The 15,587-nt window shown below is 37.0% G+C and overlaps 1 protein-coding gene across 3 annotated transcripts in view; it reads left to right on the top strand.

Annotated features, from left to right (window-relative positions):
• The window catches only part of LOC136857880 (aldehyde dehydrogenase family 16 member A1), a 188,573-nt gene that overhangs the window by 15,066 nt on the left and 157,920 nt on the right, over positions 1–15,587 (top strand). For all 3 annotated transcript variants that reach the window (XM_067136912.2, XM_067136911.2, XM_068225325.1), the window contains exon 2: positions 13,578–13,810. In XM_067136912.2, coding sequence (XP_066993013.1) covers positions 13,786–13,810 — 25 coding nt within the window. In that variant the 5' untranslated portion in view covers positions 13,578–13,785. The remainder of the gene's footprint in view (positions 1–13,577; positions 13,811–15,587) is intronic.

The raw sequence follows: 15,587 nt of genomic DNA, 5'->3' as shown, positions 1-15,587 counted from the left end.
CCAGGGGGCGTGACACCCTACTGACCTAGCACCAACATTCTACCTGTAACTGCCAACGGCCTTTTTCTCTATCATCCCATATTGTAATCATCAGTTCAATAAAAGCACAGGGTCTTTCAGCATATGTGGTTCATTCACTTTCAATTGCTCCTTCTGGATGCTTAACATTTTTTTGTCAGGCACTGTATATCATTAATCTCCCATATCAGTGTCAAGGGTCGCCTAACCGCAAGCAAAAGTAAAAGTATACCTTAGTGAAAATCAATAAATTTGATTATTTAGAAATTATCTGCAAAATTATCCGCACTGCCATACAGTTTGCATTTGCCAAGACATTAACTTCATGGATATCTGCATCCATGCAGGGCTCTAGGTATAATGTGTTGTTAACAGATGTTTGGAAGGGAATGGCAGAGTGTGGTGTATGACTGTTCATCAGCACTCCACTTAGTTTCTGTTAAGCTTGTTAATAAGCGAATGATGTAGATAGATTTAGTGGTTGGTGGGACAAGAATTGCTCATTGTATCGACTAGAGGTCTGCAAATGACCCAGTTCATTTGCTCACGCTCATTCGACCCTTATGCGGTCAACCGTATCTTGATCGACTTTGAGAGGAGAGGGTAGCAGCATGTAGTCTGAGGTAAGGCGGCTGATACGCTTACGGACAATATCAACGAAGTTACGATGAGCAAACTTATAAGGAGTGATGAAAGGAGAGTGGCTGACCATAGAATGTTGGACACCATGCAAATATTTCAACGAAATATACATTGAAATAATGCAAATACAAACTTACTATAAACACTGTGAGATCAACTTGTCATGTTAGTAGACACAGAACATTAACTTGTACTGTCTTTCATATCATCACAAACATATAATCATCATTTTGTTGTCTGTTTAGGTACAGAATGAATCAGAAGAGTATCATTTATTTGGTTAAGCGAGTTACCAGCCAAACTGAAATTTCTTTCACTTGCTGCATTGGAGGTTGGAATAGACATATTTTCTTCTCTAGCAGAACAAGTCTTGGATATTCTATGCTGATTTCTCCACTATGCAAGGGGATTGTCATCAGAAAGACAATCGTTTAATTAAAAAAATTGTTGTAATGAGAATATTGGCAATGTTTATTCATCCATAGTTTGTGCCAGCATTAACTCGTTTTTGACATACATAATATTTTGATTTATTTGAAGTTATTAGGTAGGAAATATGATAATCAAGTAAACAAAAGAAGATGGATTATGCTTCCAGATCCTCAAATGGTCTCTCCCTCTCCCCACGAAGTAGGAGTAAACAATAAGGAAGTCAAGGACATGCCTTCTCTTCCCCTCTCTTCACCTCCCTGAGCTAGGGAGTAGATCCCAACAAAAGCGCATCATTACTTCTTCTTCCTTCTTCTTCTTTTCTAGCATATTTCAGTCCACTGCTGGATATAGCCCTCTTCCATATGCTTCTATCGTCTTCGGTCTTGAGCCACTTGGAACCAGCGTGTTCCAGCCAACAGCTTTATGTTATTGAGCCATCTTTTCTGGGGTCTTTCAGTGCTTCTCTTGTGTTCCCATGGTCTCCAGTGAACAATCCTAGAGGTCCACCTGTTGTAGTCTTGTCGAGCTACATGTCCTACCCATTGCCGTTTTAGTCTTGCTACTCTCTCTAGGATGTTTATTACATTCGTTCTTCTCCTGATGTCCTCTGAACGGATCTTATGCCTAAAGCTAATCCCTAGCATCTGTCACTCCATCGCTCCTAGTGTTCGCTGAAGCTTGCGAGCACTTCACTGGGCGTAAAGCCGTATTAGCAGCGAAGAGACCACTCCAAGACTAGCAAATGAATCTTTTTGGACACTTTAATTGTGAGGTGTGTCAGCATCTGTTTAGACACAAAATTCACTTTACATCAAAGGTTAGTAGCCAGATATTCATGCCTTTTTTCTCTTTTCATGGTTACAGGTCACAATTGGAAAATATCAATTTCAGAATGACCATTCAAATATGGAAGGTCCCACATTATATAGCTGTCACGAGCCTTTATGTTTTTCTGCAAAGAAATACTAGTCTCATCAATTTTGAGATCTGCGAATGAATTTTTCAAGAACACAGTGCAGTAAGAAGACAAATTTTACACTCTTATTTTAAATTGCAATGAACATTTGTGTAGAAAGACTTTGTACGTGAACGTTATGACAAACTGTCACATTTTACATAAGTTTTTTAAGTTTGTAGGTAGTAATTGTTTTTAAGTCCCTTCTTTCATCTCCCCCTTAGCCAATCATTACCTTTATCCAATATTTTTTAAGTAGTCAAGTATGTTTTTAAGATCATCTTGAGAAGACTATGCCTTTGCACATTTAATGTTTTACCTAAACAAAGATATCTGTAGCTGATGATGATTTGTGCTTGCTTGCTTGTTGTTTTAAGGGGCCTAACATCAAAGGTCATCGGCACTGATGATGATTTATGATAAACTACTACTACTACTAATTTCTGAACTTGCTTAAGGCACACAACATATTGTATTGATAAAATGGAACAATAATTACCGTCAATTTGTTAAATTACTCACCAAGAGGGCGATACGAATTTGTCAACCACCGAATATCCAGGAAGAGATGGACACACTCAAAGTCACGTTCAACGGTAATGGTTACAACGATGTACAAATTCATAGAACTCCGCATCCCAGAGGGACGACTAAGCAAAGCTCACAGAAAGAGGTAGTGAAGGGGACTGCCTACCTGCCTTACATTCACAATACAACAGATCAAATTGCCAAGTTCCTCCGCAAACACAATATAAAAACCATGTTTGGCACCGTCACTAAAATAGCTCATAGTTTAGGTAAAATAAAGGACAAATTGTCTCCACTATTACACCCTGGGTATACAAAATTCCCTGTGCTGTAACAAGGCATATATTGGCCAAAAATGCCGGTCCATTGGTACCTGTATCAAGGAACATGAACGAAATATTCGTCTCAACCAACCAGACAAATCAGCAATAGCTGAGCACGCCCTATCGTTGGGTCATGATGTTGTGTTCCAAGATGTTCAAGCAATTGCCCACACTAAACTATAGGTCTAGGATTATATGGAAGGCTGTGGAAATACGTAGAAATTGTAACAATTTCAACAGGGAACTAGCTGTTAATTAAGCAATGCGTGGTTGGCAGCCATTAAGGATTTACGTATGTCCTTTCACTATTGTTATTTAATTTTGGTATTTTCCAAATCCGTACGTTCCTCATCATCAGTTGTTTCATTCCAGGCTTGTGTTGGTGTTATAATTTCATACGTATGTACGCTTGTTATGCCCCTTCCCAGACTGACTCTCTGCTAGCCCTGTGCCAGCATATGGCAAGCCATCTGGTGTTGAATGAACATATCACTTCCTATTATGTAAAGAATTTCACCTTCTTTTTCTTACATGGCATAAGCCCAAGAAGCCTATATCATGTCTACAATTATGGACCTTGAAATTGTCAATGGTAACAATAAACATGTTCCTCTGCAATTGCATTCTTGACAAATTATTAATAACCTTTGATTTTAAAATTAGTTGTTTTTCAATGTTTCACTAAGAAAAACTTTTTGAGTATAGAACAATTCGATAATCCCACTAATTCATGCTTCTTATTGACTGTTCCATTGAAATATTCTATTGTTGATTTAAAAATTAATTACTTCATTGTGTACAGTTTTAATTAAATGCCTCCATTGAACATTTTGCCCCATTTGTTCCATAATGGTTTTGAATGTTTTGGATAAGTTCCTGAAATTTGGGTGTAATTGACTTATTGTACATAGAATTTGAGGTGTATGCCTGTCGATTTATGTCTGCCCTGTTAGATTGATTCATTCCTTATTGAGCATTGACTTCTGGGTTCTTTGTCAGTTTTTAATTGATTATATTGAAATAAGTGTTTCTATTGAAACCTAGGGGATGAGTGTTACTTTTCAAGATGCTACTGATTTTATGTTTTTGAGGAATGTTTTCTTTTATAATTTGAATGTCCAAGGGAGGGGTGGAAATTGTGGTACCAATAGTGGGTTGAAGAGCCTCACTAATGGCCAAAAATTAATTAGATAATTCAATATAGGATTTGTTTTCTTCATGTGATTTTTTTAAATTTCAACATATTTTTCATTCTTTGCACCTTTCTGATTCAGTAGGAGATGTTTCCCATCACAATGAATGCATTTGAGAAACAGTTTCATTATTTAAAGAACATTTTCCACAGTGTGGCATTTTGTTCGGCAGTTGGTGTAGTGTATCCATACCATTGATCTTATTTCTTCATTTGAAAGCTGACTCCTACCCTACAAAGATTAGAAGATGGGATAAATGCTTTAGGTTTCCTTTCCTCTAATATTGCATTCTTCAGAAAACTGTTTGCTGCTTGATCACTATTAAAAGTGATAATGTGCATGATTTTCAGTTTAATGTCTGGTCATCCTTGTACTCAACATTTGGACTATCAACGGATCAGTACGACTAGTTGAATAAAACTAATTTTCTCTTGCAGTATTTGTTGAAACTTTGAATAGTGTATCTATTGTCAATTTTGTAGAATCAGAGTTCTATCTACTGAAAATCTGCCAAAATCAAGCAGCATCGTAACTTCATTATTTAAATGCTACTGTTACTTATGGACTCCTGTTATTTAATTAAGTATAGAGGAATTACTACTATTATAACTACACCCACTCCTGCAAAAAACTATAATAGGTGAATAACTCTTCCGTATGCTAGCAGACAATGTTGCCCATATTGAAAGTAGATGAGAACTGAGTCTCGAATTCAGTATCAACTGCACAACAAAGTTCTCATGAACCCTACCTTTAAAATACAGAACATTACCTCATGCCCAAGGTGGGGTTGATATCTAATGGACATTGTCACTGGCTCCTCAGTATGGTTGCCAACTCTCCTGTAATATTCAGAAATTTCCATGTTCAACTAAATTTTTAAGTTGAATTGTGTTTTCTGTTTTGGTTGCATATCTCGTAATATTTTTGAGACAAAAAAGAAAAAAAAAAATTGTTATTTATGGACTGAAAAGTATAAGACAGACCTTCATTATTCAGCAGTATTTTGGAAAAATTACTTGTTAAACATTCATAATTAGTTTACAAAATCAGAGTAAAATTATAACTATTATTATTAGTTTATAAAACCAAACTTACCTTGTGGCACAGTTCTTGAAAGATTTAACAGTGATGTTATCACTCAGTCTAGACCATGATTATATTACCCACTGACATACTTGTTTCATTGCAGGCAGGTTTATACCACCCTGCGGTTTGAATTTGTGTTAGTTTTCATCCATCATCCATTTGCTCCATTCCTCTCTCATATATCCTTTAAAGGTTTCAATTACAAAGTAAGTCGTCCTCGAATAACAGCAAGTTTTGTATATCGCTGTCCATTTTTTAAGACTGGTGTTAAATTTTATCATTTTTTTAATGTTTCAAATATAAGATATTTGAATTTTGGAGGTCATTTTTCAAAGAAGACTTTACTATGGTATGGTTTCTAAAAGGGCATATTGACAGTAGATTTTATATGCATGATGAGAATTGGAGGGAAAAAAGTTGTAAGATAAGGATGTAGTGATGATTTTTATTGACATCCAGAAGTCATATGATAAGTGTACCCAGAGAAAGAAAATGGAGAGCATTTAGAACCAAAGGAGTTCCAGAGGAAATAGTACACATGATCCAGAAATTGTACAGGAAATGCAAAAGCAGGGGGAAAATGGGGATTGGAAAGACAGATTGGTTTAAAGTGAAGCCAGGTCTGTGACAGGGAAGTATGTTGTCATTTTAATAGACAAAGTACAGAAAGAGTCAAGGAAGATGGAGCCAGAGAATACTAGAGCTTGGTTATTTGCTGAAGATATTGTGACATGGGGTGAGAGTGAACATGCAGTGCAAATTCAGCGAAGTAATAGGACATTGGGACATGAAAATATGTAAAGAGTAAAACCATGGTGGTGATGAAGGAGACAGGGGTCTGGAAGAGGCGTAATAAAGTTAAACAAGGAGCCTGTGGAAGTAGTTGACACCTTTACATACATGGGATGTGTAGTGTCATTAGGTGGAGACTATAAACAAGAGATCAGAAAGAGGGGGCAAATGGCTGGAAGATTTTAGCAGAGCACAAGGGATATAGTATGGAATAAAAAGGTTCCACAATGATGCAAAGATATGTTATATAAGACCTATTTTGTCCCTATTCTGACAGGAGGAGCAGAAACAAGGACCAGAACATCCAGAGAGAAAAGCAGAATCCAGGGAGCGGAAATGAAGTTCCTTAGGAGCATGCTTGGAAAGACGATGAAGGACCTGTAAGGAACACTGAGATACAGGAAAGGCTGGGGATAGAGAATGTTAAATCTCTGGCATTACTGTGAGTCAAACTCAGTCTACTAAGGATGGTAGCTAATAGTGCTAACTGTAACACTAAGCAAAGCAAAAGACTAGGAATCAGAACAAATGTTGCATTTCTGTAAAACACGAAATTACTTTGAACTAGGCTTTTAGAAGTTTATCCAGTAGAACTAATTTTATTTGTGAAGTATGTCTATCCTATCTGGCTTTCTTCCTTGCTAAACCCATAATTAATCATCCAGAGAATTTTGTTCCACATTAAAATAGGTCAACAATAGAGCCCATTTTCATTATGAGACAACTAATGGAAAAGGAATGGGAGTATGGAAATGATATGGTGATGACATTAATTGACACTGAAAAGGCATATGACAGTGTACCCAGAACTAAAGGTTGGGACAGTCTGGTGCAAAAAGGAATTGTTCAGGGATTAATAAAAATGAGCATGGCAATGTACAAGGAATGTTGTAGTTGCGTGCAAACACAAGTTGGCAGGACAAGTTTGGTTCAAAATCATTAGTAGGCTGAGACAAGGAAGTGTTCTGTCACCAATCCTGTTTACAATAGTAATGGATGACATCATGAGAACAGTAAAAGCTGCATATGGAGGAAGAGAAATGAACATGTTGTTATTTGCAGATTATATTGTGATTTGGGGAGAAGAGGACATGAATGTTCAACAGTTGGATGTTGTGAATGGGAAGATCGAAGAATGTGGATTGAAAATAAATGTAGAAAAATGTAAAACTTTTGTTATGACTAAAGGGGAGAAAGAAGGGAAATGTCAGATTAGACTTACAGACAAGCCCCTGGAAGTAGTGGAGGCGTTCAAATACCTGGGGAGTGAAGCTGGAAGCTGTTTCTATCATAGTGTAAGAAACATGTTATGGGGCAAAGATGTGCCAATGGAAGCAAAGGAAACTAGGTACAAGATGTTATACATACCTGTAACAACTTACGGAGCAGAAACTTGGACAGTGACAAAGAAGGATGAGAGTCGAATACAGGCAGCCGAAATGAAGTTCTTGAGGAGTATGATACAGAAGAGTAGAAGAGACAAAATAAGGAATGAGAAAATCCAGGAAGAAATCGGTGTGGAAAAAATGAATGATAGAATAGAGAAGATGGTTTGGGCACATAAAGCGAATGAGTGATGAAAGAATGCCAAAACAGGAGATGGAAATGCAAATGCAAGGAAGGAGAGGCCGTGGACGACCACGATTGAGATGGAAGGACACAATCCAACACAGTATTAGAGAAAGAAACCTGGACTGGGAAACAGTGTTGGAGGAGGAGTGGTGGAAGGGCCGAAGAAAGTGGAGAGGAACCATATTTGCCCCTACCTGGCTGCAGCTGGATAATGGGAAATGATGATGATTAAAATATTTTCATGATTAAAATATTTTCTGTTGGAGACAATTCAGCTCTAGTATAGCTTCTTCTTTATCTTTTCCTGTTGGCTACAATACTAAGTTTTTATTCTTGCCTGAACTGGTTGACAGTAGTTGGAGACTTAAAAAAAAAAATTAATTACAAACTTAAAAAACTTACATAAAATTTGACAGTTTGTCATAGTGTTCATCTAAAAGTCTCTGTATAGTCTTCTTGTTGGACTGTGTTCTTGAAAAACTCATTAGCAGATCTCAGAATTTATGAGACTCTTTTTTTTTTTTTTTTTTGCTATTGGCTTTACGTCGCACTGACACAGATAGGTTTTACGGCAACGATGGGACAGGAAAGGGCTAGGACTGGGAAGTAAGCGGCCGTGGCCTTAATTAAGGTACAGCCCCAGCATTTGCCTGGTGTGAAAATGGGAAACCACGGAAAACCATCTTCAGGGCTGCCGACAGTGGGGTTTGAACCCACTATCTCCCGAATACTGGATACTGGGCGCACTAAAGCGACTGCAGCTATCAAGCTCGGTGGACTCGTATTTCTTTGTAGAAAAACATGAAGTCTCATGACAGCTATAAGTGTGGAACCTTCTGTAATTGAATGGTCATTATGAAGTTGATATTTTGCAATTGTGACCTGTAATCATGAAAAGGAAAAAAAAGGGTGTAAATATTAGACTACTAACATTTTATCTAAAGTGAATTTTGTTCTAAACATATGTTAACTCACCTCAAAATTAAAGTGTCCCAACATTTGTTTGCTAGTCTTGGAGTGGTCTCTCCGCCACTAATATGGCTTTACGCCCAGTGAAGTAATGATGCATGTTTGTTGGGTTCTGCTCGCTGGCTTGGGGAGGTGAAGACAGGGGGAAAGGAGGCGTGTCCTTGACTTCCTTATTGTTTACCCCTACTTCGTGAGGAGAGGGAGAGACCATTTGAGGATCTGGAGGCATAATCAATCTTCTTTTGTTTACTTGATGCATTGTTGTGGAGTAGAATTCTACCCACAATAAACCACTATTCTTAGGCCATTTAATTTCATTACTGCATTGGGCAGACAATAAATGCACTCATGTGTTGTTAGAATACTGAATATGATTTATAACAGCAGAGGAATGGATGATTATAACAGAGGAGAAGAAAGAGTTTGAAAATTACTGCTCTGTCAAAATCTCGAATGAGTGGAACAACTAAGGTAAAGAGCAAAGCAATTATGATAAAGTAAAAATCACTGAACACGATTCTGGAAGTGAAGAACATATGGCTGCAGTCAAAGAGTCTCATTTGCCACCACCACATCAAGAATTTTGCAATCTGGTACCTCTACACAGATGCCAAATTTGCTGTGGAGGGTAAATTTCAATATTTACAGCATAAAAACCTGGCATCGCACATAACAAATACTTTTATTCCATACTTTGGCAGCTTTGATTTCAAACATACTTGGAAACAGCAGCATCATCAAAATATATGCAAATCAGCAAACATCTGGTCCATTCCAATGGAATAACAGACCCCATGAGATTGTACCGAGATTAGTTGAACCACTGTTAGGAACAGGACATAATGTTACAACAGATAATTGGTTCAGTTCTATACAGCAGGCTAATGAATTGCGACATCACAGACTATCTCTGTTTGCCACACTCAGGAAGAACAAATCGGAAATTCCCATGTTGTTCAGCGAGAGAAGGTGATGCCTAGAAGTACTACTTAAAAACACTGGTGAAAGAACATTGTCTTGATCCTATGAAGGCAGGGCCCACGGTGCAAATCCTGCCTAGAAAACTGAAAGAAAACATTAGAAAATTGGTGAGGATTGCTGAGGAATAAATATCCTGTGCTGCCTGAAGGATCACTAGTCTGGACAATGTGTTTTCTGTACTTGGGCAGAAAACAGAGAAAAAGAAAAGAAAACATGTATAAAATGTGTTATAGATTTGTGTGCGGAGTTCATAAAGAAACCGTCACATGCTGTAAGGAGATGACATGGGAATCCAGGACCCTTGGGACTAATCATAATTTGAAGAACATGGATACAACATATTATGCAATCATTCTTATTTCACTAGAATTACTACATGCTTGTTGCTATGATTTCTCTTTTGTTTTAAATATTTCAGGAAGTCTTTATATGGCTAACTACATTTTCTAGTGATTATGCTGTTGTTTTTTCAAAATATATTGTTATCAATAAAACTACTATCTGTTTTATCATTCTAATGTAATTAATGACCCAATTAGTACACACAATTATATTTAACCATGAATGAACTCACTCCATTAAGTAGTGGCTATTTACAAGTCTCTCACAGCAGGGAAGTCTTTACATGGAACAAGCTATAATCCTTCTTGACAGGCTTCATTTTCACTTTGCTCTGCGTACTCAGTCCCTTCAACAGCAGCTGCATCCAGACAATGTAGCAGTGTTACTCACCCATCATTTGCCTGCTGCGGCAGCGAACATGTTACTCACTGCTTTGCATTCACTCAACATCAACAGCTGACTAATCTATCTGCCTGGAACTTCGCTGTCGCTTATGTCATCGTAGAATATCCTTCTACCTTCTCGAACTAAGTATATGTGTGCCTTTCCCTTATTATTTCCCATGCTCCAACCAGTATATAGTGAGCCATCCTCCTGCCAGTCAGGGAGTTCATCTGTACTTTGGTGTGTTGGGGTCATGAAGGAGTACTTTGTTTACATTTTGGGAGTTGGTCTCCTCATCACTAAGTCTGCATGCCATTGCAGGTAAAATTAAAGAAAGAGAACTTAACTTGTTCAGTATAAATCATTGAGTGAACTACTATGATATTCGTAACTTTCTTTAAACTTTGAATTCTCAATATTTCCTAGTGAAATCTAATATCCGCGAACACTTTTGGAAGTAGGAAAAAGCAATGTGACCATTACTGTTTGCTCTGGCTAATCATTATCTGGACTCTAAAATTAATTTCCTGCTTGGCTTGTTCTCCAAGTATGAAATGAGAAAAGACTGGGTGTGAAATTTCTGCAAATGTGTAGTTCGCAATTCAAACTCTGAGTTGACATTGTCCTTTGTTATCCACTATTGGGTTTAAATTCCATTTGAGCTAACCTTAATATTCCTAGTTTAGATGTAGCTAGTGATATTTTGTATCCACTTCTCTTATATAAATTGTGAGCGTATTTATCTCCCATTTTGTACCTTGTAACAAATTTTAATATTGTAAATTACTGAAATCATCATGTACAAATCTTCTCCCCTCATCTTCTGACTTGATTGAACGTCTCTTGATATTTGTTTAATTTTTTTTACGATTCCCTTAAGATTTTTCTTGTTTCCATAGAAATTAGATTTAATGGACGAGGGAAGAATTATTACTTGTAACTAGAAAAGAACTACTGATACTTGTGATTTTCAAAGTACATTTGCCACTTATCTGAACTATTGTCATGATTCATAACTTTCCTTTTTTCTTTGAGGCCTTTGGCAAGTAAACTTAACTCACTGTTAATATTGTATATCAGCTATTGTATATCATCTAAAGTTTTGGGGTATTGCTTTCATTACCCAGAACCCATTGCTTAATTAATTATGGTTGTATTATAAATAATTGTGATTCTCTTTGAACTACGAGTTTGGAACTTGTATTTATTTTAGTATTGCTGGTGTAGTCTTGACAAATTAGTTTATATCAGTCCTATTTTTGATCAAAATTTATATTGGATCATGTTAGGCAAATGTTGTTGTTGTTATTATTATTATTATTATTATTATTATTATTATTATTATTATTATTATTATTATTATTATTATCATTATTATTGGTATTATTATTATTACTGCTGTTGGGAATAATTGAATATATGTAGATTGTGAAAATCTTTTCCTTTCACTTTAATTTACACACCCCTTTCTCATGTTTTATACTTATGTAACTTTTCATATTTACGAACTATGGCAGACACTACTATTGGGAAGCTTGTCGCTACCAGCACGCTTCCATTTAGGTTAGGTCTTGACTTCCCCTTCAGTGCAATCAATCTTCTTCTTTTTCTTTTCTACCGCTTTTCCCACACGTATGACATCGTGGGTGCGAACTGTGTTGCACATGCGGATTTGGCCCTGTTTTACAGCTGGATGCCCTTCCTGATGCCAACCCTATATGGAGGGATGTAATCACTATTGCATGTTTCTGTGGTGGTTGGTAGTGTAGTGTGTTGTGTGAATATGAAGAGGAAAGTGTTGGGACAAACACAACACCCAGTCCCCGGGCCAGAAGAATTAATCGGAGGCAATTAAAATCCCCGACCTGGCCGGAATCGCACCTGTGACCCTCTAAACCGAAGGCCTCAACTCTGACCATTCAGCCAATAGAATTTGAGATTACCTGTTATGCTTCCCTCGTACTGCTCACACTGCTCTGTGAGACATTGATTTGTAGGTTGTTTTTGTAAATCTTTCTTTTTATAGAGCCCTTTGTTCTAAGTCTATTTGATAATGTTTACCTGTTAATATATTTGAATATCCCTCTTGTTGGAAGTATACATTCCACCACCACACTTGTATTAATACATATTTGCCGTTCCAAATATTAGTAACGAATCTGTGGCATGGTAGTAGAGTTAAATTGTTAATGTGAGCATACACCTACAAATGGTAGCAAAGCTAAAACCTTTATATTTTTTTGTATCATATATCTAAAATAACCTATCCGCTGCAACAAATACAAACATATAGTCTGTTAACAGTCATGGCACATGACGACTGTTGTCTGGTTTACTCCAGATGAGTGCGGTAACTCACACAGTCCACACAGTCAATTCAAATGGCTGCTCCACACAGTGAATTACTCAACACTGACAACTAAACAGCGGTCACATAACAGCAACAACTCAACAGTGTAACAAGCACTATGATACTCCTCACAACTATGACAATTAACATTGCTCCAGCTCTACTCAAACCATCTGTACCACACACCAACTCCACATCAGTACACATACAGTACTTAACTCCATTATGACAATACCCTGGCACTGACTCTGGTGGGGCACCCACCAAACACTCAATGCTCCAACATAACAACAGCACAGGTGACAGCCAGCACTACCGCTGTCCCACTCCAACTACTAACTGACTCTTCGTGGCTAACCTCCTTTTTATAGCCTGAAGAAGGAGAACTAGAATTTTCAGGGCTCCTCTGGAGATGAAATATTCTTGTTTCATCTTCGAGAATGCACACAGAGAAACCAGACTAAAGCACAATGGAAGAAGAGGCCACAACATGTCCTCAGGCTGGTTGGGAGGTCTCCTGTCTTACTCATTCCTCCCAGGAAATACTGAAGGATGCTACAATAGGGGTGGCACATAAACATATGTTGCATTTCTCATCAGTATTACCGGTATAATTGGGGTACTTGTAATCCATACGTATTGTTAAACATTCCTTTTAAGTACCCATATGCAAATGAATGATTATAAGTTACATTTTGAATTCATGAAAGTTAAACAACAATAATTAACCTATATTATTACTCTGCGGAATAAAATTCTGTGCGTCACAAATTACGTTACTTTGAGGGCACGACTGATATTGGGTAAACTCTTGCTATCATTGGCTTAGTTCATACCATGACAGATGACCAAAGAGAAAGCAGAATGTTATCATAACATCTTTTTAAATGTACTTCTCTCTTCATATATTATAGCTACACTTATAACCATTCCAGTACCGGTACTAAAATGAATGTTGCATATTTGCTTGTATATTAGTGCCTGTTTATTAAGATTGTTGTTTACAGACATGGCTCCTTAATAAAAGATTTGGACCCTTTATTGATGGGTCCTGGGAAGATTATACACATAAAGCAACAGCTGGACTTTTTGAAGTTCATAATCCATTGACTGGTGAAGTCCTGGCTGCTGTTGCAACACTTAAGCCCGACGATATCAGTTTAGTGTTAGAGTCTGCTGAAGCAGCCCATTCATTGTGGAAGAAGCTTCCTGGACATGAAAGAGCCAAGCATTTATACAGGTGAGTATCTGCTACCATAATATTGTTGTTGCATCCTGCATCATTATTCCGTTGAAATATGTTGAATATCCAAAAAATTTGAGACCCTTTCTGAATTGTCCACTGTATAAGAACAGACAGAAGATGTGAATGAACACTTCAGGGTAGCAGTTGTGATTCTACAGTCTAATGCTTTACTTGTGCCTGGTGTAGTGCAAGTTCTAAGGGAAAGCGTAAGATGAAATGGAGTTTAAACATGGCTGAATTGTTGATGCTCGAATGACATGTTCTAGTCTTATCCACACCGGAATCAATTTTGAGACCAACTTTATCTCAAGTGCACTGTGAATTAGCACAATATTTTCAGTGATATAATGTTGTCCTGTCATAAAATCGAAGTACCAGAAATGACTTGGTAGGATTGTACAAATAAATAGGTGAGCTACGACTTATCCAGTGACTGCATTAGTTCGTGCAGTTGCATGTCAGAATATACCATTCATTGAACATTAGCACAGATGCCAGCAAATGTCCTGCAAGACTTTCTCTGTTAGCAGCTATGAACAAGAAATGGTGGCTTGTTTGCCTAGGACCACACACTTGGGTTGTTGATCAGCTGAAGAAAGTTGTATGGTCTAAAGTATCCAAATGTACACTAGCACCAGAAAGTTTAAACTCACCTTTAGAATTCTCTGTATATTCTTGAAACTGACACAAATGTGATTTATTGGATTTCTGATCTATTTCCTGCTGCAGGTATTTGTTCATTCTGATCTATTACACTATAATATTTAATTATTATTCAGATATTATGTAGGTATCTGGAGAGTGATACTTGTAATATAATCTTCAGCCTTTGTGCATGAAACACCAGCATAAAAGACTCTGTTGTGTTTTTTGTTGTTGAAATAGTCTGTTGTAACCTATAACACATACTTTCTCTCCTTTCTAAATGTCTTTGCTGGTTTAGACTGTTTTCCAGTACTCACTTCTCTTCAGTACTGCTCCAATTTTTTCAGGATAGAGACTCACTGCAGAAATTGGTGGGGAGGAGAGGCTAGCATAAATGAAGAAAAGTGTACTATCGCATATGCCTAAAAGACTGTTGGTAGGTCAAAACAAGTAGATTGCTGCAAAATTAGGGATTTCTGAATTTGGCATTGGCTCTGCTTTGAAGCAAAGACAAAGAGAAAAAGCATTCACAAAGATAAGAGTACATAGTTCATAGTAGATGTTCTGGAAGATACACACATTGTGATCTTTTTAATACACGTGTGAATTTTGACCTGATATACAGTATAGTTTGTAATGAATATATAAATTTTAAATTTATACCTTTTTCGCATCTTTTAAAACTAAACCTTAATACTCTAGCTCCCCTTCTTTTCTCAATTTATTTCAAGTATTTTCTTTTCAGACATTCACTTCAAAACAAAATTAAACAATAGATCACTACATCTGACGAAAAGGAATACCTATTCGAGTTATGAATGTTTGCCTTCAACAAACCCTTACCCATATTACTATTGTACAGAACATAATTTATAAACCAAGTAGCCCATCTATGCAGATGGGGAATGCCAACTCCCAGACCAACTCAGGAACATTTGGTTGCTGTAGGAGCTACGACATAGTTCGGCACCAACAGCAGCAGTTTTGAAATGTCACTTGATTTCAATTTTGAATGTGTTGTTCGGACTTCATCAATGTTTTAAAATTTGGATTGTAAATTGCGTCATACCAGATTGTTTAATTTATTATGTGTTGTATGTGAGAATATATTTTTCCAATTGGATTG

The sequence above is a fragment of the Anabrus simplex genome, chromosome 1, assembly GCF_040414725.1.
Source record: "Anabrus simplex isolate iqAnaSimp1 chromosome 1, ASM4041472v1, whole genome shotgun sequence".
NCBI lineage: Eukaryota > Metazoa > Arthropoda > Insecta > Orthoptera > Tettigoniidae > Anabrus > Anabrus simplex.
The sequence above is the reverse complement of the archived record's forward strand: the minus strand, read 5'-3'. Positions and strand labels throughout refer to the sequence as shown.